The sequence below is a fragment of the Aspergillus karnatakaensis genome (assembly GCF_047715665.1).
Source record: "Aspergillus karnatakaensis strain CBS 102800 unplaced genomic scaffold BJY04scaffold_34, whole genome shotgun sequence".
Lineage (NCBI taxonomy): Eukaryota > Fungi > Ascomycota > Eurotiomycetes > Eurotiales > Aspergillaceae > Aspergillus > Aspergillus karnatakaensis.
The window spans coordinates 167,121-189,580 of NW_027395746.1; the positions used below are offsets into that span (position 1 = coordinate 167,121).

General features: G+C 50.2%; 7 protein-coding genes across 7 annotated transcripts; 5 read left to right on the top strand and 2 right to left on the bottom strand.

The window, feature by feature from the left end:
* Positions 1 to 239: 239 nt before the first annotated feature.
* Positions 240 to 1,848, top strand: BJY04DRAFT_219710 (uncharacterized protein; the record flags this gene model as incomplete). The annotated part of the gene is made up of 4 exons (XM_073716658.1): positions 240 to 269; positions 328 to 661; positions 712 to 1,376; positions 1,432 to 1,848. The coding sequence occupies 4 exons, from the start codon at positions 240 to 242 to the stop codon at positions 1,846 to 1,848; spliced, it is 1,446 nt and encodes a 481-aa protein (XP_073569719.1).
* Positions 1,849 to 3,016: 1,168 nt separating this feature from the next.
* Positions 3,017 to 4,522, top strand: BJY04DRAFT_192647 (DUF4419 domain-containing protein). Its single transcript, XM_073711800.1, has one exon. It carries the CDS (start codon positions 3,055 to 3,057, stop codon positions 4,309 to 4,311), a length of 1,257 nt encoding a protein of 418 aa, XP_073569720.1. The 5' UTR covers positions 3,017 to 3,054; the 3' UTR covers positions 4,312 to 4,522.
* A 4,630-nt stretch (positions 4,523 to 9,152) lies between these two features.
* On the top strand, positions 9,153 to 13,588 carry BJY04DRAFT_219712 (uncharacterized protein; the record flags this gene model as incomplete). The annotated part of the gene is made up of 10 exons (XM_073716659.1): positions 9,153 to 10,243; positions 10,292 to 10,440; positions 10,499 to 10,993; positions 11,055 to 11,330; positions 11,441 to 11,602; positions 11,666 to 11,790; positions 11,848 to 12,122; positions 12,182 to 12,298; positions 12,359 to 13,451; positions 13,505 to 13,588. 10 exons carry the CDS (start codon positions 9,153 to 9,155, stop codon positions 13,586 to 13,588), a joined length of 3,867 nt encoding a protein of 1,288 aa, XP_073569721.1.
* Positions 13,589 to 14,496: 908 nt separating this feature from the next.
* On the top strand, positions 14,497 to 15,699 carry BJY04DRAFT_228812 (putative pectin methylesterase; the record flags this gene model as incomplete). Its single annotated transcript, XM_073718927.1, has 2 exons — positions 14,497 to 14,554; positions 14,606 to 15,699. 2 exons carry the CDS (start codon positions 14,497 to 14,499, stop codon positions 15,697 to 15,699), a joined length of 1,152 nt encoding a protein of 383 aa, XP_073569722.1.
* A 1,388-nt stretch (positions 15,700 to 17,087) lies between these two features.
* Positions 17,088 to 18,876, top strand: BJY04DRAFT_208395 (sugar porter family MFS transporter; the record flags this gene model as incomplete). The annotated part of the gene is made up of 6 exons (XM_073713984.1): positions 17,088 to 17,116; positions 17,164 to 17,272; positions 17,321 to 17,401; positions 17,452 to 17,605; positions 17,650 to 18,577; positions 18,636 to 18,876. The coding sequence occupies 6 exons, from the start codon at positions 17,088 to 17,090 to the stop codon at positions 18,874 to 18,876; spliced, it is 1,542 nt and encodes a 513-aa protein (XP_073569723.1).
* A 4-nt stretch (positions 18,877 to 18,880) lies between these two features.
* On the bottom strand, positions 18,881 to 20,517 carry BJY04DRAFT_228818 (P1 family peptidase). Its single transcript, XM_073718928.1, has 5 exons — positions 20,405 to 20,517; positions 20,158 to 20,342; positions 19,556 to 20,061; positions 19,417 to 19,486; positions 18,881 to 19,353 (listed from the first exon to the last, which is right to left on the bottom strand). Exons 1-5 carry the CDS (start codon positions 20,490 to 20,492, stop codon positions 19,036 to 19,038), a joined length of 1,167 nt encoding a protein of 388 aa, XP_073569724.1. The 5' UTR covers positions 20,493 to 20,517; the 3' UTR covers positions 18,881 to 19,035.
* A 266-nt stretch (positions 20,518 to 20,783) lies between these two features.
* On the bottom strand, positions 20,784 to 22,460 carry BJY04DRAFT_228820 (glycosyl hydrolase; the record flags this gene model as incomplete). The annotated part of the gene is made up of 3 exons (XM_073718929.1): positions 20,784 to 20,857; positions 20,913 to 22,247; positions 22,304 to 22,460. 3 exons carry the CDS (start codon positions 22,458 to 22,460, stop codon positions 20,784 to 20,786), a joined length of 1,566 nt encoding a protein of 521 aa, XP_073569725.1.

The following is a 22,460-nucleotide window of genomic DNA, read 5'->3' on the forward strand; positions in this document are numbered from 1 at the left end:
TTCCAGTTCAATCTCTTCCAGTTCAATCTCTTCCAGTTCAATCTCTTCCAGCTCAATCATGGTTCCAGGAACTCCATCAGTACCCTTCACCATCAACTGATATCAAAACAAGACCACCTTTGACAGAATCTTCAAACTCTACTACAATTCTCTATACCTCCATCATTCATCGGGATGATATGAGCTCCACAAGAACCTAAGCGATCCCTATGTACCGGAAATACTTACCTACAAAGACAATGAGGAAGCACACAGCGCCCGTCTACAAGGTAAATGAGAGTTTTCTGTTCTTACTAGGAGGTTTCTCTAATTCCGGTAGAATTCAAGGACCATCTCGCTGGAGATATCGTCCGAGAGTCTTCAGTCGACAGTCCTCCGGGACCCTCCCTAGAGGTGCAAAGGGAATTCTTAGCCTTTTCCGATAATGAAGAGTCTGCCCTTGGCAATGATCTACCTACTGAGCATGCTGTTTTGATTTCTGCCTCCCTTGAGGGTCGCGGACGCAGGCTACCTTCTCAATACGCGCTCCTTGGAGGAGTCATGACGGCAGGAAATGCGATACCTGATCCTCGAATTATGCTAAACACAAATATCCCATTCTCTGCCTTTCTCTGTGGTGTGCAAGGGAGTGGCAAGTCCCATACTATTGCTTGCATGATCGGTATGTTTTCTCTTCTATTAGATGACTCTTTATCTGAACCGCGACCTTAGAAAATTGCTCGATGGCAATGCCTGTATTGGGAAATCTGAAGAAGCCTATTTCAACTCTGATCTTGCAGTTCAATGAATACAGCTCAACAGTGAGCTCGCAGCCTAGCGAAGCAGCCTTCCTTGCTCGAGTCATGCCTCAATATGTACTGGAGCACCCAGTTCGAGTACGTGTGCTAGCTTCTCCAACGAACTTTCATAATCTTAAGAATATGTACTCGGAAATTCCCAACGTTGAGGTGCGTCCTTTCAGGCTTCAGCCTAAGCATCTCAATATAAGTATGATGCTCTCCCTTATGTCAATGTCACACAGCACTGCCATGCCCTTATACATGGCACAAGTAACGCGAGTCCTTCGGCAAATGGCAATGGAGCGCGGGGGCTATTTTGATTATTCCAATTTCCGGGTTCGCCTGAATGCTCTCAAACTTGATCGCTCCCAAACACCTTTCTTATATCAGAGGTTAGATCTGCTTGATTCATACCTTGATATTACAGGAAAGGCTCCAGATGAATATTTCGTTGATGGTGGTATCACTATCCTGGACTTGTCATGCCCGTTTGTCGATCAAAGCACGGCCTGCATTCTTTTCCGTATTGCTATTGAACTGTTCCTTCAAGCTCAGCCCTCATCGGGCAAGATGATTGTCGCTGACGAGGCACACAAGGTATGCTTTTACTGCTAATTATTCTATCAATCTCTCACTGATCAAGGACTTATAGTACATGACTGATACGCCCGCTGCGAGAGTGCTTACCGAGACCCTCCTGACCATAATCCGACAGCAACGACATCTAGGGGTACGTACAGTAATTTCCACACAAGAGCCAACCATATCATCTGGGTTGATTGATCTCTGCTCGCTTACTATTATTCACCGATTCACAAGTCCTGAGTGGTACAAAACAATGGAGAAACATGTTCCGATGGATAACAAAAACTCGCGGCGCGACGGTGTCCCTGATGGTTTCTATCGCGTTGCTAGCCTGCGTACTGGAGAAGCAATGGTGTTTGCTTCCTCCGCGCACATTGTAGGAGAAGATGAAGCACTCGTGGATACAAACCATCATACCTTCACAATGAAGATGAGAAAAAGGGTAACATGGGATGGCGGGAAGTCCATTGTTTGTATTCGCTGAGACGACCAGAGTTCTTTCTTACTTGCTTTGCAGTTAGTTGTCCTTGGTAGAGCGGTCACTTTCTTCCCTTGATCAAAGTATCCACGCGCTTCTAATTGGGTTCAAGTAATCTGACAGCAAGCTTATTGTCTACTTCTGATAATATATTTCAACGGAAAATGAGACAAGATGGCCCAGGTATTCAGACTCGCTTTTCACGAAGGCTTCTGGTTACCCACGGTTCCGGAGCCAATAATACCTATGCCGTTCCCGTCGCGTCGCATATCAACAGGCCCTAGACGACTAGCTTGCTTGCCGCCCTACTGCCTGTTTACTGTTCGAAACGAAGCGTTACTGTTTCATGCTTCAGATAGCTTCTGGGCTCTTCCACGGATAACGGGGGCCAAATGAATCCCAGTCGAATCCCATGGGCTACTGTACCGTGTCATACCGGTACTTCTCAGTAACTATCTATTATTAGAAGAGAACATATTGGTAATTATAGCACGTATCCAGGGGGTCCTAATGGCTGACTTGACTAAGTCAATCTGTATTCCAATCCAATCATTTTCTCTAGCTACACGTTTGATACGCAGTCGCGGACACAATAGTACCTATCAGATTTAGAAAAGGCCCTGTAAGGTTCTCGATAATGTGAGCATATCAACACAAAAATCTGGTCCACCATCGACTTTTGCATGGTTTATTTACTTAGCCAATCCTATTGGAAGCAGATGGCCGACGCTTTTTGACCAAGTAATTTGCTTTGGATCCCAAGCCAGAGCTTGATAATATAATTGTCTAATCACTCAGCTCTAACATGTGTTTATAGGCAAGCCGGTATCAAGAATAAATATAATAGAATGTTGATCTTGGGTGAGAGCTGGCTAGGTCGTGCGGTTAAACCAATCTAGGGTTCGAGTATATAAGATATAGTGTAATCATATAGTGTATTATCTAAAATATGTACGGCACGAAATATAGTAAGGCACATAATTAAGTGCTGGCAGCTTATTAAAGTTGGTGCAGGCGATGTCAAGAACGACTGTACCCCGCCTCAGTCGCGTCGGACCACCCCTGTTGATATATTATCATCAATTATTAACCAGGTTCAAAGGTGCTGCCTGCCAGGTCACAGCTCCGCGGATATGAACTTGATTGCCCCCACCTTCACAGCCTCAAAGGTTAGACTCACTTCTTTCCACACTCTATCATTGCCCAAGCAAGATGCCCGTCACCCTCACCACCGCTCCGCACCCTCCCCGCGCATGGACGACCCGGAGCGTTTCTACAGCCGATGAGCTGTTCGCCCGGTCCTATCTAACAGAAAAGCGCAAAGGCCATATGCTCATCCAGAGCTCCTTCCCTCCAGATCTTTTCAAAAGCTCCCACGTCTCCGCTTCCAGACACGGCTTCGTCTGGGCCGTCTTTGAGGCCTACTGCAGGCACCACAACCTAACCATCCGCCCCGAAGACGTGTGGTTCTCCATCCTAACCCAACTCAACTTCTACATCAACGCCCACGCCGAGGAACTCCGCTCCGTCTTCGTCGCCCACAAGGGAAAGAAAGAGCTAATAGTCCATGCGGTCGGAACAATCCGCAGTGTCGATTTCGGCGCCCTAGCGGTGCAAATGACCAACCTGATCGACGACAACCTCGTAGACAAAGAATTCCGCGACTGGCTGCTGCCGGATTTCACGACCACCACGCGCGATGATACCATCGCTGCGGCGATCCTCATGATGGGTTCTCTGCAGAAATACTTCTCCTACGGCGCGGTCCTCACCTGCGGGATTCCATCTGTCACCCTCCTAGGCCAGAAAGAGGATTGGGAGAAGCTGGTGAAGAGACTTGATAAACTCTCTACACTTGGAGACGAACCAGCGCGGTTCGCGCAGCTGCTGCGCCCAATCCTCAATTATTTCGTCGCCTCCTTTGCAAACCCACAGCCGCCGGAGGTGCTGGACTTCTGGGCTAAGTGTGCACACGAGAAGAGTATGGGCAGTGGACCGGATTACCTCTCCGGCTGGGTCTCCGTCTTCTGTTTCTGGGACGCAGATGGCAAGCTGCTTTCCCACGAAACCATCTACCCGGCTTCCTCTGCGGAGTTCAAGGCCCGGGACACGGAGTGGGATTTGAGCGGCGCGCTATCCCGCCGGGTTGATACAGAAGATGTGCCGACTGGGGTTGCGTCCGTGCCGCTTTCCGTCGACGATAATGGGACGTCCTATGACACGACCATGGTCGCTGGCCTGGCTGGGATTCGGGCTGTCTCGACCGGAGCGATCTTGGAGAAACCATGGAGTCGTAATGGTAGTGTCAGTGACACTCAAGAGACTGGTCTTGATGCTATCCAGCCGGTGTCGGGATGGGTGATGTATGGGAAAAAGAGCGTGATAGCTAGAGGCTTGGATATAGGCTCGAGAGTTCTTCCAACTTTGGCTGGTTTAGCAAAAGGTTTATTCGATGGTACTGCCGGCTAGTGATCCAGCCACGAGGCCACTTGGAGCCCGGGGGGACGAAAAAGGGGGCCCTTTGAGGAGTGTTTGATATGTTAACCCGAAACTATCAGATTGTTACTATGCATGCGCCCAAATACCTTACAGATTACCCCTATATAGTGGTCTTTATGACGCCGCAATTATATGACTCGTCTGCATAAGTAGATTATAACATAGCGTCGATGCTATGGGGCAGAAGAACAACTTATTGCCTCCGTCTATGTAAATGATATTCTTGTCGTGTCCCTTTCGGTCTTGTATATTGACCAGTAAGGCTTTGGCGAATCCCTGCTTTTGCTTAAAGCGAACCATGTATGACAGAGTGCTGGTGCACAGCACTGGAGATACGAGAGACCTGACCACTAATCCGAGGCCTGTTGCTTGCAATTCCATTCTTGCCGGGAAAGAGAAATGTCAAATGTATATATATCTGAAATCTGCCCGTCAAGCTGCAGGGGGATATGCATGGTCCATTCTCAGGTTTCCCTCTCATTGCCCGCACCCCAAGTCAGGATAATCGTATATATCCACAAGAATATCGTTTCTCAGTCAAATCTCTTGCATTGCTGTTCTCGAACTGTGTCCCAAGTGTAGATGCCGGCCATGCACGCGCCGGCCACATTTCTTTCAACCAAGGGTGTCGCGTCTGGGAGGCGGAGAGAATGCAGGAGCTTTGTCGTTTGTTTGCCACTTTATCAAAAGGGCTGACTTCTGAAGCGAGGAATAACGAGGCTCATAGGTTGGTAATATAGCGAGCAGAACAAGTATGCCATCATGGGGCTTTCTGCAGTCTTTTAGAGTTTTTTCCTTTGGGTTTGGGAGTTGGTGAAGTCGTCTTAAAGGGAGGTTAGGTTAAAGTTATCTAGTATTCCCGCCTCCTAAGCCGACCTATAGAGGGCTACTTATGGCTCATTAGCTCATTATGGATGATGAACTTGGGTTAATTGGTTAAGATACCTTTAAAAGGCAATAATTTGATTGATTGCGTCTGACATGAGCTTTTAGAGCGCTCAACCATGCTCTAAACGCTCGGGTTCATACTTTATGAACCCTCTTCTTTTAACTCGTTATACTCTCTGATAGAATAAGAATAACCGCTTTTAGATAGTAATTGAGCGCACAAGATAAAAAACAAAATCCCCAATAACTAACAAGCGACTCTTAGTAAAAGTCTACCATTACATGAACGATTGAGACCAGGTTCCCGTTCCAGAGAGTCCTGCCGAGCTAGCTGGAGCACTTGGAGAGCCTGTGATAGTCTGTGAACCAGAGCGCCCTTCTAGCCCAATAGACATATCATCGCCCTGACATAAGAATCATACTTGATTGTTTCATTGCCCGTCAAATCATCAACAGAATCGTATGCGAGCTTCGCGTTGAAGCATGAGAACTGAGGACACGAAGGTATATTCAGTCGAAGGTTATATTGTCTACCATCCACCTGAAATCTGCCTTCAGACTGTCCAGCATTGCACGAGATGGTTCCATAAGCGTCAGGCATCTGTAAAGTATGTGGATCAACTCATTGAAAGATAGTAGGAGGTAGAAGGTTCAATCATATAGTGTTTGATTTAATAAGAATTGAAGTAGTATGCAAGTTTTTGAATTCTTGACAACTCAGAGGGACTTTTAAATCAGAGGAGCAGAGGTGTAACCTTCCAGCCCGTCTTCTATATTTGACTGGTGACATGCTATACATTTTATACTCTGATCGCCATTGGCTCTTGAAGTGGCGCTGCAGTAGTATATGAATTACCATTACCTGATTATCCTTCTGCCCACTAGAGTTTTGTGTATTACGGGTTGTTGACGTTGCTAATTCGTAATTGGATGTAAACTTCTGACCGAAAGTCCACTGAACCTACCTCAATCATGGTGAGATAGTATTCACTGGTCAAGTAGGTAGGTAGGTAATCCCTGGAACGAGAACAAGATGGTTGTTATGATCGTTCCCTAGTGCCTAGATCATTGAGGGACTGTTAAGAGGTCTCACCGTCATCCTTAGTATCCTTGGCGAATTGAGGGACTTTAGTGACACGCTTTGAGATACGACATCTAATTGATGGAACTCGACCAAAGCTGACTCGCCAGTGGTTGCAGCACCAGCAATCGCTCTGCGGAGGCGCATTGACCATTATTAGTGGAATCCAACCCCCCAAATGCTCCGCCCTGAAGGACGGATATTAATTCTCCGAGTATAAAAATAATTCTCTTAGAAGACTACTGCTTTATTCAGGAAAAGTTCCACCCTTATTTACTTAATTAAGTAGATAATAAACTAGTATAAGATAATAGCCTAATTTATAGAGAAAAAAAAAGCTTAAACTTAACTTAAGTTTCCTTAATTTTACTAACTTAGACTTTAATAAGATAGTTATAAAAGTAGTAATATAAGCGGTCTTAATAAGAAAGTAGTAAAGTACTATAATTTACCTTACTATAGCCTTTTCTTATCTAGGCTTTACTTGTGAACTTATACTTTAGTTCTACTATCTTAGGTTTACTTAGTAGTTTAGATAATACCCTTAGCACCTATTACTAGTCCTTAGAGGTATATTAGGCCTTAATGCTAAGAAACTTATCTAAGGGTTATCCTAAGAGTATAATCCTCATCTTAGCTTTCTTTACTAAAATCTAAGATATAATTAACTCCCTTCCACAAGATATCTCCCTCCACACAATCCTTATCCTCTCCAGAGGTGCTGGACTTCTGGGCCAGGTATGCCCATAGGAAGAGCATAGGTAGTAGACTATCCTATCTCTACAGCTAGGTATCTATCTTCTACTTCTAAGATATAAATAATAAGATCCTTTCTTACAAATTTATTTACCTAACTTCCTCTGACGAGTAGGTTTAAAGGATATACTATTTTATAAGATTAATAGCCTCTGTACTGCTTGCTATTGATTATAATAGAATATCCTATAATATAATTATAGTGGCTAGCCCAGCTAGACTTCAGGATGTCTTAGCTAGAGCTATCTTATAAAAAGCAAGGAATTATAATAATAGTTATATTAATACAGAAAAGACCAGTCTTGATACTATCCAGCCTGTGTTAGGATGGGCGATGTACTTCCAGGGTTCTGCCCCCTTTGGATTTTGTTAACAAGAGGTTTGAATGATGATGCATATGGCCAATAACCTGGCCACGGATACAATCGGAGTTCGCGGTGCTGCAAATCACTATTGCCCTTTCGAAGAAAATTGGTAGGTCTACAACTTACACAGGAACCTCCGAGGAATCAACTTTCGCTGTTTTACATGCTGCATACAATAAGAGTCTTCTCGCCCTTGAAATGTAAGCATTAGGCCCTTTGCAAGGCTGCGCTCGTCCCTAAACCCCAGCTTTACCATTATGCGATGACGACTATGGATGCGCAAATGCCATACAGACTACCGCCTCATGAATCGTTCCTGTTGACACAGAAATCATATGACTCGGCTGCATTTATTAGTTGTCTCATCACGCCACGCGCCATAAAAGGTCTACTATTTTCCGTCTGCCCAAGCAATGTTTTGAGATGTCCTTCCCGGCCATGCAATATTTGACTATGTATATTATTGGTCCTGGGAGCAGCGGAACATAGTGGACACCTTTGTCAGTAGCAGCCTCCGGAGGGAACTGTATCTGGCAACTGCCTCGTCGGCTACCCCGAGGTCCAAGTGAAAATCTCCGCCCCACGTACATCTAGAACTGGCTGATCAGACTACTCGCTTGGAAGACATTCCGGCCACGGCAGAAGACAGTGGAGCCCACATAGACTGAACTCAAAGGGAGACTAGCGAGACTAGGGGCTCCTATTCACGACTAGGTGCTGGTCCTCTGGAGTCGGCCTTGCGGTGCGCCGTTACCGGAAAAGCAGGTATAAGGCTGGATTTGATATACTCCGTGCTCACTCATATTGTCCCAAAACACCCCATTATTTGATGAGGCCCGTTGTGGAGCCCAAAGGAGCCGGCCAGGGCCTCAGGAGCCGGCCGAACTTCCCTTTCGAGCCAAGATGCCCGTTCCTCATTGCTTCCAGCAGTAGCTGGGAATACAAGCTAGTGCGGCCCTGTATGTATTGCAGGACGACCATTCCGCAAAGCCTTCGCCTACTACCGGGACCGGTTTGCCGTGTCAATTACCCCTGTAGCGGCTGGAACTGACACAAAGTTTAATCACTACCAAGCATTCTTGGCCATACCGGTCGGTTTAGGCCATATCTAAACTCTTCCTTTGAGAATCTAGATCGAGGTCTGTACCAGACTGAATCTCCAGATTGGCCAAGTACATGCACCACTACACCAGAGACGATTGAGTACCAAAACAAGCATATTCAAATGCTTCATACCACTCGCGGAGTTGCGGAGTTGCGGAGTTGCGGAGTGACCGGAGTGTCAAAAGTGGTGGGCGTGGGGCATTAGCTTATGGCCGCCGAATCCCTATATCCCAATGTGATATGTTAGCACGATTCCTGGTCATTATCAGGTAGGATGCACGATCGGAAATGACCGGTTTGGCTAGAGCCTCCCCTTGAGACAGCTGAAGTTATTCACCTAGACCGTATTACGGCCCTAGCCATTCACTCTGGAGTACGTGCAGAACTTGAATATTGCAAGTCTCCACTTTCAAAATGACATGTTTGACTCAGCCTTCGTTAAGACACCTTCTTCGCCTAGTGCTGACGGCCTAACGGGGGAGTCCGATAGTGAGCATGAAATTGACAAAGCTCGACTCTACGAGCTGAAGCTATAAATATGGCTCTAGGTACCTAGCCATCATGAAGATTAATCACACCATCAGGATTCAACACAGACACCAAGTCCTCTTTAAACAATGCAGCACAGCCTCTTTCTCAGGGCCTGTGGCTCCTTTGTTCTTCTGGGTAGGCCCGCCCACCCCAAGCCCATACCAGCAAGATCATCCTGTCTAATCCTGTTTTACACAGCAGCTCTAGCACTAGCACACGGAGAACATACCTTCGTAGCACGAGCACCGATTGCAAATGGAGCAGAACTGCGCGTTCTCCCCCTCGGGGACTCAATCACCCACGGCTATCTTAGCAGTGACAACAACGGGTACCGGCTCGAACTCTGGAACGACATCACCGAGAACCCCAAAGACTTCATCGGGACGCAGCCAATCGGCACTATGGCAGACCCGGATAACGAAGGGTACAACGGGGCGACGATCTCGGAGATCTCATCGAAATGCGGTGCCGCGCTGGATATGAGGCCGAATGTGGTTCTCTTGCACGCTGGGACAAATGATATGAATATCCCGTCAGACCCTGATACTGCCCCCGACCGGCTTGGGGCGCTGATCGATAAGATCGTCACGACCTGCCCGGATGCTGCTGTTCTCGTGGCTAGGATTATTCCGGCGGCGAATGCGGATACAATGGCGCGGATTGATGTTTATAATAACCACATACCTGATGTTGTTGCGGCGAGAGCGAACAAGGGAAAGCAGGTTATGGTTGTGGATATGACGGTCCTGACGACGGCTGAGTTGAATGATGGTCTGCACCCCACGGACGCTGGCTACAAGCATATGGGGGATATATGGTACTCGGCAATTGTGGAAGCAGGGGAGAAAGGGTGGATTGAAGACCCGGTCCCTGGCCTGGCCCCTAGCACGGGGACGGATACAGGGAGCTGTTCGTTGCTGCCGGTATGGTATCCGCAGAATGAGGTCGCATCGGGGATTGGGTCCTCGGAGGGATTCAAGTCGCTCTGGGTCCCTAAGGGCGAGATTGCTAGTGGGGTTGGAGCTGGTACAGGGGTGAGGTTTGGTGATATCGACGGGGATGGGCGCGATGATTATTTGTGGCTGGATGATAAGGGGGCGGCTACAGCATACCTTAACACACCTGGCGCGAGTGCTGACGACGTGGTTTGGATGCCGCAGGGTGTGATTGCAAATGGGTAAGTGGTTCGTGATTTGACACGGGGTGGAGGCTAAAAGCGGTGCAGCATTGGTCAGGATGGAGATGGTGTTCGCTTTGCTGACATGAACGGCGATGGACGTGACGATTATCTCTGGATATCGGATGACGGTCGAGTTACCTGCTACTTGAACACCCCCGGTGATTCCCCTGGAAAGCCGACATGGGTTCCAAAAGGTACGATATGCCACCATGGAAAACACGCCGAGTGGACCTGCTAAGCAGTACAAAACAGGCGAGATTGCAAGCGGCGTCGGCTCTCCCAGAGACAGGATCCTCTTCGGTGATATCAATGGTGATGGACGGGATGATTATCTTGCAATTGGTGATGATGGTCAGGTCAACGCCTGGCTTAATACCGGCACCGGCGATACACCTATTTGGGTCCCCCAGGGCCAGATTGCGAGTGGCATCGGCGCTGCAGCAGGAGTGCGGATAGCTGACCTAAATAAAGACGGGAGGGTAGACTATATCTGGCTGTCAGACGAAGGCGCCGCTACCTTGTATACCAATACCATAGGCATTGATGGCATTCTCTGGTGGCCACAAGGGGTGGTCGCGACTGGGGTCGGAGCCACACGCACGAATATCACGTTTGCCGATCTCAACGGCGATGGCCGGAGTGATTATGTCTCCATTGGACCCAACGGCCAGGTGTCCGAGTGGCAAAATGGCGGATCCGGAGGGGTGTCCCAGATTGGCCCGGGGGTTCAATTTCAGGATCTTGATGGTAAGCCTTACCAACTGCTTCACCTTGTGCTTCTATGACGGCTAACACCTTATTTCTATAGGCGACGGTTACGATGATTATGTTTCGGTTGACGCTAAGGGTAAAGTTGTAGCTTATATCAATGGTGGTGTCAGCAACAATAAGCAGATCTGGTACCCCCAAGGCGAAATCGCAACTGGAGTCGGTGCCGTGAGGGACCAGGTTCGATTTGGGGATCTTGACGGTGACGGCCGTGTTGAGTACCTCTTTGTCCATGACGACGGGTCAGTCGACTCCTGGCGGAATTTAGGGTCGGATGATGGGGGCTTTCCAGGCCGGGTGACCTGGTATCCGCAAGGTCAAGTCGCCTCCGGCATAGGGCAGGATGGACAAGGGGTCCGATTCGCTGATTTGAATGGCATTTCCTCCCGACTCGTTATTGCAAACGTCGTGCTGACCTCCTTTCAGGTGATGGACGAGATGACTATTTGTATGTCAACGACGTTGGAGCCGTGACTGCGTATTTGAACGCGGGAGGAGATGAAGGGCACCCGACTTGGATTCCCCAAGGGGTAATTGCAACAGGTGTGGGTGGAAAGGGGAAGGACATTCAGTTTGCTGATATCAATGGTGAGCGACCTTTATTTCTGGTTCGAAACCACGGGACTCAAATCGCCTTGTTAACCGGCTTAGGTGATGGACGCGCTGAATACCTCTGGATTAACCCTGAAGATGGATCTGTTCAATGTTGGTATAATGCCGGAAGCTCCGAGGCCAATGATGGCCCCAATGCAGGAAAGGTCACTTGGATCCCTTGGGTGAGTTTATCTCTGCGACGCTGGCATGTTTGCTCTAACCTCGACGTGTGTTACTAGGGAACCATAGCCACGGGCGTTGGGACTGAGGGGCGCATGATTCGATTTGGAGACCTTAATGGTGATGGACGAGCTGATTACATGGCTGTGACCTCGGACGATACTGGTGCAGCGAGCGAATGGCTTAATGGATGTGACGCTGCCGCATCACCGGCGCCACCAGGTGTCATTAAAGACGTCGATGAGTTCTGTGCCCCGCTGACCGTGTCTGGAGACGATCCAAAGACCGTCGAGAACTGGCAAGCCTGGGAGATTGACACTGCTCTTATTAATTTGTTCGTTGATCACTCCTTCAGTGTTTCTCCTGCCTGAGACCCGGCTAATGATATAATAGCATTGACGACTTCAAGCCCGGGGGCGAGAAAGGGGCCTTCAGAACTAATGTTCAAGACAGCCTGCTTTCGTTGTACGATCCAGATGTGTTGGATCGGATCAGTTACAAGTGCAATCCGTACGTATCCTTCATTCCTGTTGTACTTCATGCTCTAACTCGGAATGTCAAACATATTAGGCCTCGCACCTGTGATATGAGTGAGATAAGTCAAGCAATGTGCAAGAACCAGCCCGAATTGACCTTCATTTTCTGGGCCATCCAGAACTTCAACAACTACTGTGTACAGATCGCACAGGGACTTATCAACTCGGGAACCATCGCCATTGCGAAAACAGCAAATATCATCGAGGACTTTGCGCCCAAGAACTACGACGATAGCGACCTCAGTGCGAGCTTCAGCCTGGTCAATGCCCTTCTGACCGTCTTCACGGGCTACCAAGCTCTTGAATGGGCAGCATCGGTTGCAGCCCCGGCTGGATTTGCCGGGATTGGGAGTGCTGCGCTGGGCTTCGGCGCCGCCGAGATTCCCGAGCCCAAGTTCGACGAGTTCGCCAACATCACCAACCAGTTGGGCGATTTTTTGAAACTGGCAGCGGATGCAGCGGATGACCTGGCCGTGCATGTGCTCGAGGACACACCCGTAAATGACCCAGAGAACGGCAAGCCATACTCAGATGATACACAGGGCCTGATTAGGATCTTTCAAAATGGTGGTTTTGCTGAGCCAATAGATGTCCCCGCCGTGCCGGATCGTGTCCTGGCAGCGTTGACAAGCGACCTGATTAACGAGGTGTGGAAACCGCAAAAGCCGTTCGTCATCAAGACAACCGTGCATCAGACGGGCATGGGAGTTTGCGGCGCGCTTGACCAATGGAAGAACAGCATTTGGTGCGACGACGAGGATATCTACGTGTTAGCTGTCTGGCAAGACTCATTCTTCCACGTTGCAGGGACCGTCAGTCCCCTGCCCTCCAGACTTTTCATCGGACTAGACGGCAAGGACAAGCTAAATGACTACGACATGAGCCTTGAGTTGATTGTTCGCTCCGCGATGGACTGGCAGTCGGCGTCGGGGGATTTCGGGGCCCCGCGGACCAAGGATGCAACGTACCACTACCTTTTGAATCTCCTCGACGAAGAGATTAAGGACTATCAGACTCTCCTATTTGACATGCCCGTCTGTGACTTGGCAATCGCAGCCGATGTTTCTGGGGAGGATAGGCCATGGCCAAATGATCTCCTCTATTGCTCGGACGAGCAGCAGGACTGGGTAAGTTGAATCCACCTACAATAGCCGTCTTGCCAAAGCTCATTACTTTATAGTGCAAAATCGGTGTTTATGCCATGCTTTGGTGTCCTAGCCTCGTCATTGATGGTCATGAGTGGCCATGGGAGAACGATGCCTAGCCCAATAAAGCACGATCAAGATCGTAGAATGCACATGGGTCTGCACAGTGTTTGATACCAGGTCTAAATAATCATAGCGCACTGTTCAGCTGATTTTGCTCCACTATGTTCAAAAGAAGATGGCTCCACTTGTGATCCGACTTGTCAAGGGGGTACTGCATCTCACCTGAGACTCCAGGTATATCAGTCCCTGCCCGGATCTATTAGCTATATTTAATCCTAAGCCGGGGACAATTTGTGCCACTACTTGAATTGAAGATCAAAATCGCACGATCCCATTAGCACCCTTCTCCTTGAACCTAATACAGCATTTCGGATCGAGGAGAGAATGCGACTACTTAACCAAGTTTTACCAACACCGTAATCCATCCCAGCGCAATCTAGTTAGTACAGCATGCTCACATGGACAAGAAACTCATGTCGATGCCTCTTCGAGTGGAACGATGCTCTCCTGAGAGCTGCGGCAGCGTGATGCCTATTATGGAAATCTGAGTCCCAACCCTTCGCTTCATTGCTGGAAATCAACAAATCCTCAGTCTTCCAATGACAGAAGGACGGGCAATTGATTTGCGGAGGCGCATTGACCACCCTATCCCCAGCACACCCATTGGTGGAATCCCACTAGTAAATCCTCCGTCCCGAAGGAAGGATCATGATTCTCCGAGTATAAAACTGATTCTCTCACAAGAACAGCACCTCGTTCAGGAAAAATTCCACCTCCATCCGCTCAATTAGGCAGATGATAAACCGGCAAAAGACAATAGCCTGGCTCGCGGAGAAAAAAAGCCTAAACCCGACTCAAGCTTTCCCTAGTCATGGCGTTTCTGATTCCGGGCGAGATGGCTATAAGGCTGGTAATATCGGCGGTGTTGATGGGACGGTAGTGGAGCGCCACGACTAACCTCGCTATGGCTTTCTTCGTCCGGACTTTGCTTGCTGGCTTGTGCTTCGGTTCCGCTGTCTTGGGTTTACCTGGCAGTCTGGACAACGCCCTTGGCAACCATCACTGGTCTCCAGAGGAATGCCAGGCCTCAACACCAAGGAACCCACTTAAGGGCTGTCCCAAGAACACGATCCTCGTCTCAGCCACACACAAGAGAGCCCCCTTTGCCAAAATCCAAGACGCAATCGACTCCCTCCCGCACGACAACTCCCCCCACACAATCCTCATTCTCTCCGGCGACTACACCGAGCAACTAAACATCACCCGCCCAGGCCCTCTCACCCTCCTCGGCGAGACCAACAACCCCCATGACGCCTCAAAAAACACCGTCAACGTCCTCTGGGCCGCCGCCACCGAGCAAGGAATCTACACCGACAACGTCTACACAAGCGTCCTCATCGTCGCACCCACCCTCAACGCCAGCCTAACCGGCTACGGCCCCTCCGGCCTCCCCGTGCCAGAGGGGACCCCCTTCGGAAACACAGACTTCAGAACATACAACATCGACTTCCGAAACAACTACGCCGAGCAATCCGCCGGCCCGGCCCACTCCCTCAGCCTCTCGCGCGCAAACGGCGGGTTCTACTTCTCCGGCTTCTACAGCTTCCAGGATACAGTCTATGTCGGAAAGCTGGGAAACGCATATTTCCACTCCTCGATTATTGCCGGACAGACGGATTTCCTGTACGGGTTTGGCACAGCGTGGGTTGAAGACTCGGAGGTTGTACTGCGGAGCTGCGGCGGGGGAATCACAGCGTGGAAGGGGACGAATACGACGTACGAGAACAAATTTGGGGTTTATATCCACAATTCGCGCGTGCAGGCTGCGAATGCGACTGTTGCAGAGGACAAGAAGGGGAAGTGTGCCCTGGGACGGCCGTGGAATAGCGGGCATAGGAGTATCTTTGCGAAGACGTATCTGGATGAGACGATTACGGATAGTGGGTATATTCTTTGGCAGGCGCCGATTACGTATCAGACGCTTATGGCGGAGTTTGAGACTTGGGGGCCGGGATTTGATGTGCAGGCGAGACGGGGGTTTAATTATAGTGTGCTATTGGATGAGGAGGGGTGGGATAGGTATAGCACTCCGAAGAAAGTGTTTTTGACGGAGGATGGGGGGAAGGGGAATGATGGGTGGGTTGATGGGAGGTTCAAGTGGTGGTAGTATAGTGGTAGCATAGTGGTAGCATAGTGGTAGCATAGTGGTAGCATAGTGGTAGTATAGTTGTTAGTATATGAAACGGCGTGACAGGATTGTATTCGACCTGCGTATATCATTATAAGAACCAAAGGCTTTGGGACATGTAAGTTCAATGGACCCAAGATCTCAGTACCTAAAGAACGTCAAAACCGCTCGGAGATAGATCGGTCAAGACTCTAAGCAGGGTCAATAAAGTTGACGGAACTAAGGTCAGACGTTTAGCCTGAGCCTCAGCACTAATTCAACGACATGGGTACTCGGCCTGCTACCTGCATTGGGTGGTTTTGGTCCGAGCTTTTGCAGACTGGGTGTACGGTATGGAGAGTCCATTGATTCAAACACTGATTTAGTACACGGAGCGAGGGCTTTGTCAGTGATGAATATTTTAATTGTCGTATGTGCTGAAACTACCTCCAGCTTGCTGCAGGCGTTGAACAATAAATCACCAGTATGTCTCTAGGGTTAGGAGTCGGATGGATCTGCCAGTGCAAACCCTCATCGACATTCAGCCTTCGGGGCCCGCGCATGCCAGTCTTGGACACGCAATCCAAAGGACCAACGAGAGAGTTGACGACAGACAGTCTCGTCTGACCAAACTTCCTGGGAAGAAGCAGCCAAGTAGGATAAGCTGCCGCCTCGTCTTGGCCGTCACTTGAGACTGAACCATCGCACCACCAATCCAGCGCAGAAAGCTCGCACTCCAGCTGCATGGCACGAGCATGTTCTGTAAACGCCACCAGTGTCTGAGAGAACTTGCGTGTCAGTGTTCATGACCGCTGCATGCTCTTCTTGCACCTTTCCTGGGAGACCGCCACAGACTCCAACAGCCAAGAGGCTTGGAGAGTCTCAGCCGTGTCCCATGGCTTCATCCTGCAACCGGAGCCAATCAACCAGCCTGGATCCGGCGAGGCCAAGCGACAAAGCTTCCCCAGAACTCGCTTAACCCCATCATGGCGTTAGCCCTTCCCCAGGATTCGATAGAGACCCTATTTAGCCATTTCAGCCGGCATCATGCCTGCTGGGTAAACTGGTCAGCCATCTGCAGGAGGCGTTCGACTTTCGCGCTTTCCACAGTTCTGGCTCTTCTAACGTCTCAGAAACTGGGCTTTCTTTCAGCCTGATTCCACAATTCCTTAACAGCAAACCAGTTCATTGGTGGTAGTTCTTCTGGAAAGTCCTCCAATCGAGTGAAATAACCTAACTTTGGCTTCAGATATCGAGTCTGGGCACAGGATCGCACCAGACATCACATGTGCCTGGGAGAGAGAGCTCCCTGGATTTAGATAAAGTACTGCTTCTCCCCGTCCACTCTACCGTCTTGCAACTCAACTTCATCAATCAATCACGACAAGATGGTGCACAAGACCCGAGTTTATAATTGGTACGACTGCTTCTGACAAACACCCATGCAATTCTAACTGCCAACAGGTACATCTGCCTGGTGGCCTCTGGCTGCATGGTGTTGATGGGTTACGATGCCTCTGTCTTCAACTCGGTGCAGAACTCCGATAACTGGCACGCGTACTTCGAGAACCCGGTATGAGATCAGAAACCTATCCAACAGATCTCGTCTGACTCTTCGCAGAACAGCCACATGCTGGGGTTGATGAATACGGTATACACAGTTGGTGGTATCATAACGGGATGGTTCCTTGCGGGTCCTTTGGTAAGTTCCTGCAATCTCAAAAGATGAAACCGTAAAGTCTAACTCGACAGGCCGATTGGGCTGGTCGTCGCTGGGCCATGGGCACTGGCTGCTTCGTCACCGTTGTCGCGACCTTCATGCAGTGCTTTCCTCCAGCAAGCAACCCCGTCCCCTCATTCATGGCTGGTCGCGTCCTGATCGGCTGCGGTCAAGCTCTTGCCATCGGTATGTCTAAATCCATGTTCGCCCCAACTCTCTAACATGAGTAGCCGCCGGTCCCATCTACATCGGCGAAGTAACCCCCTCCTACATCCGTGGTCTCGTCATGGCCTTCTGGCAGATGTTCTACTCCGTCGGCTCCTTCGTCGCATACTGGGTCAACTACGCCGCCGGCAAGAACAGAGAGAAGCTCGGCGAATGGGACTGGAAGATGGTCGTCATTTTCCAACTCCTGCTCCCCATCATCATCATGTCGCAGCTCCCGTTCATGCCCGAATCCCCCCGCTGGCTCGTCCAGCGCAAGAACGACTTCGAAGGCGCCCGCAAAGTCCTCGCCCAGGTCCGCGACACCGACGAGGAAATCGACACCGAGCTCGCCACCATCCGCGAAGCCATCCAGTACGAGAAAGAGGGACAAGACAGCGGCAAAAAGGCCTACTTCACCCTCATCAAAGACCGCAGTGTCCGCAAGCGACTGCTCCTCACCTTCGTCCTGAATATCGGCCAGCAACTCACCGGCCAGGGCACATTCAACTCCTACTCCTCCACCATCTACCAGAAGATCTGGAGCAACGGCGACACAATCAACCTGATCAACGCCCTCAACGCAACCTTCGGCATCCTCTTCACCCTCAACGCAACCTGGACGGTCGACCGCTTCGGGCGCAAATTCCTCCTCATCGTCGGCGCGATCGGCATGGCCGTCTGCATGCTCATCACCGCCCTCGTCGGCCTGCAGACCCCGTCTACACCAGAGGGCGCGAAGACCCAACCCGTCGGCATCGCCATCGTCTTCCTGATGTTCCTGTTCGCCTTCTTCTATAAGCCCTCCTGGGGCGCGACCGTCTGGATCTACACGGCCGAGGTCTTCCCTATGAATGTCCGCGCTCAGGCGGTCGGTATGTGCTCGCAGATGCAGGGGGTCGCGAATACCATCTTCCAGCAGTTTTTCCCGATCTTCTACGAGAATGAGGGGTTGTAAGTTGCGCCAGTATTCCAGGCCTTGTGTGTTCGTTTACTGACAGTCGTGCTTTAGGAAATCGTTCTTCTTCTTCATGACCTGTAACGCTTTCCTTGCTGTGTTTGTCTGGTTTATGATTCCGGAGACGAAGAAGGTTGCGCTGGAGGAAATGGACACGCTGTTCGGTGGTGCGAGCCACGTCCAGAAGGGTGCGGCCATGTTGCATGAGCAGAAGATGGGGGATGATATTGAGTTGGGGAAGCAGGATAAGCGTGAGATTGAGGTTGCAGCTACGGAGGAGGGAGCAAAGCAGTGATCGGTTAGTCAGGAAGGATTGGTAGTTGAGCTGGGTCAGGTGTTGGTTTGAGTGGATACATAGGAGATTGAATGAGTAATAGGATGATATTGAGACAGTGTCCAGCAGGGGCCTCGCTGATGTAGCTCGAATATCTACCGCAGACAGTAGATCAAGGATCTAGACCCGGACCATATACTTCTCCAGCAGCTCCTTCACTCTCTCAACCGGCATCGCCTCGACAGTCCTCCCCTTAAACCCTGTTAAAGTCTCCGCTTTACAAAGGGCGTTCAATATTGCCTCCTCCGTTGCCTCAGAGGTAGCATAAAACAGCGAATCAATAACCTCGTTCTTGACAGTCTCCACCTTTTGTGCCTCCAGCGGTGGCAGGTAGTCGAAACCACTAGATTGTGATGCGAGCTCGTTCGGCGATGTACCCGTGGACAGCGCGAGGAAGATTTCGCCGCTGAAGTTGCGGCCGGCCGAGTGGCCTCCTACCTAAGGAGATTTAGTATGGTCGAATAGAGGTTGGAGCGAGTTGGCAATACGAGAAGTACCGACCTGTGCGATCCCAATGCCCGCATGCTGAGCAATTCGCCGCAATTGATGAGGCAGCAACGGAGCATCGGTGCTATTCTCGTTAGTCAAATCTGGCAAAGGACATCAGGGGAAGCTGATATGGAATGTGGGAAGGACGAACATGATAACAACAATGATACTCCCCTCTGCCGCCCGCCCTGCCACAGGCAACTCATCACTCCTCCCCTTCCCCTCCTCTTCCTTCTTCAAAATCTCACCCACTGGAACCCCCCCAATCCTCAAATCAGGCTTCTGCCCATGATTCGCCTGGACCAGGACACCGAGCGTATAATCATTCCCATCTGTCCCAGGAACAACCCTACTCGCCGTTCCAGTCCCACCCTTATACCCATGACATCGCATTCCAGTGCCACCACCATAGTTCCCTTCGAGAATCTCACTCTGGACCTTTGATACCTTGATAGCTTCAAGTACTGTATCTTTGTTGATCACCGAAGCAGAGATATCGTTCAGCAACCCGTCATATGTCTCCGCCACAACGGGAATGTTCATCCTCCGCATCGTCTCGATGTCATCTTCTCCTGATTCTGCGGCCTCTGACAGCGACCACAGGAACATCCCATCGTAGACTTTTCCGACGGAGAGAGTGTTTGTTAGTGCGATGGGCTGCGGCAGAATCAGTAATCTTCGCTGTACACATGCTTGTATAGCAGGAAAGAAATATGTTTTCGTTCTGACAGTGAAACGAGGGAGCTAACATACACCGTTCATAAACCCCCACTCGTTCAGCGCGTGCGTCCCCGTCATCTCGCCCATGCCGTTGAGATCATGCGTCGCCCCGTAGCATGGTAACGTCCGCGTCTTTTCGATCCCGCGCGGGAAGATCACGGTCAGGCCGGTGTGGATGTCGGGGGTTGTGTGGATCGTTACTTGGCCGACCGTTACCCCTGGAGATTTTTAGATGGAGTTTTCATGAGACTATTGGGGTGAATTAGCGGGGATGGCATACCTGGGACGTCAAGAAGGGAGTTCTTGGGCCCTGGGGTGAATCGACCGGGGCTGTAGCCGAGGTCTCTGATGCGGGGGCGGGTTGTCATGATGATCGGAATCTTTAACTTCAGATTGGTTACATGTAGTTTTGAGGGAGCATCCTGTAGCCATTATCAGTCGGCTACATTTTATGTCTTTACGGAGTATCTTGTTGCCTGCGTTGGGAATAGAGTGACGGGTTGATCGGACTACTTTACAACTCCGAAACTGCGTTGCGGGGTTCTTCTGAAGGTTCGGAGTAGATACGAATTAGATCGTAATCTACCAGCCTTACTACTACAGATTCCGTGGAGATGGAGTGTGCTCAACAAATAGAATGCCTCGTAATCCGACCCGGTCTAATTCTGAATCTCGAAATCCTTGAATTTGACAGGAGCATTGTCTCCTGATGCGTAGATTGCGTAGACGGTTCCTCCATAGGGGACTCGGTTAGCATTGGCTAAACAATTCCATTGTTGTTGACATACCTGTAAAGTCATCGCCACTTAGAGCAGAGCATGGTACTTCTCCGCTTAGAATATCCTTACCATCTCCAGGCGGACTTTTCAAAGCTCGGAAAGTGTATTTCTCTGTCGTCGACGTGATGGATAGTTGCAGCGCGGTGGCGTCTTGAATGCTGATTGATGAGACTGTGACGAGACCTTTCCCGGCCTCCTGATGCTTCAGGCTCAGGACTGAATGTTCAGCGCTGTACTCGAGCGCCACATATCGGAAGGGGTCTTTGTAGACAGCCAGGCCGTAGAAGGCGTTTCTCGCCGGCGAAACGTCCATAGGAAGTGTAACAGTTGCGGCGGAGTCGAGGCTCGTCTGTCGCTGTCCGACGAAGGTCAGCGTCCCCTCCAATGCATCCAGATCGCCCTCTGTCGGCGTCAAAATGATCTCGCTCCCGTCTTGCTTGTAGTACTCCAACTCCGGCGTCCGCAAATACAACGCTAACGGCGATTTCAACTCCACAGCCTTGAAGCTACCGTCCACAAGCTTACTGGCAACACTCCGCTGAACTCTTTGTTCTACTTCTACCGTCTCAAAGACTGGAAACTCCCCCTCCTCCCACTCCACAGCAGTCAAAAACGTCTCCCTCCCCAACGGAAAACTCCCGCCATACTCCCTCCTCGCAAGCATAACACACCACCACTGCCCCTCCCCATCCAGAACCAGATCCCCATGCCCTACACACTGAACCACCCCACTTGACCCCTCAGCCGTCAACACCGGATTACCTTGGTACGTATCATACGGACCCCATATCCCCCTCGCCCTTGCCATGGTAATCTTATGCCGTCCATGTGTGCCCCCCTCCGCAATAAGGAGATAGTACCACCCATCTTTCTTATAGATATGCGGCCCCTCAGGAACCTTCCCCGTATGCCCGCCCCAAATATCCTTACACTCGCTCAATAACTCCCCAGTAGCCAGATCAATCTCCGCCTGCCGGATCACCGTCGCGGGAGTCTTTCGGTACCCGTGGATCCAACTCCCTTGGACATAAACCTTCCCGGTATCGTCATCGAAAAAAAGACTGGGATCGATCCCGTAGAAATCGAAATAGATTAGGTCGCTATACGACTGCGGATCCTCCAGGTCCGTCGCGCTGATGATGAAGTTCCGCGGCTGGAAGTCCTCGTCGCTTTTCATATCTACCGTTCCAGAGAGCATCGTGCACACGATATAGAATGTCCCTTTGTGGAACCGAATCGTCGGCGCGTAGACGCCCCCCGTGAAGATCTCGCCGCGGGCGGCGTTGTTGACTTTTGTTGTTGCCGCTGAGAGGTCGAGTTGGCTGGGGCGGTTGATGGCGTTTCCTGCCATGCTCCGTATTAGTTGGTGAGAGGAAGAAATTAGAAAGAAGCGATGGTACCGATAAGTTCCCAATTAATCAGGTCTTTGGATTTGTGAATTGGAATTCCGGGGAAGAATTGGAAGCTCGAGTTTGCCATGTAGAAGGTGTCTCCGACGCGGATGCAGGAGGGGTCCGGATAGAAGCCTGGGAGGATGGGGTTGGTGAAGGTGGACAT

Excerpts from the sequence above, each read along its gene's own strand:
- BJY04DRAFT_192647 (XM_073711800.1), top strand. The coding sequence starts at position 3,055 with ATGCCCGTCACCCTCACCACCGCTCCGCACCCTCCCCGCGCATGGACG.
- BJY04DRAFT_228818 (XM_073718928.1), bottom strand. The coding sequence starts at position 20,492 with ATGACAACCCGCCCCCGCATCAGAGACCTCGGCTACAGCCCCGGTCGA. Across the intron at positions 20,343-20,404 it reads CTCCCTTCTTGACGTCCCAG|GGGTAACGGTCGGCCAAGTA; the intron begins GTATGCCATCCC and ends AAAAATCTCCAG. Across the intron at positions 20,062-20,157 it reads AGTGGGGGTTTATGAACGGT|CCCATCGCACTAACAAACAC; the intron begins GTATGTTAGCTC and ends ATTCTGCCGCAG.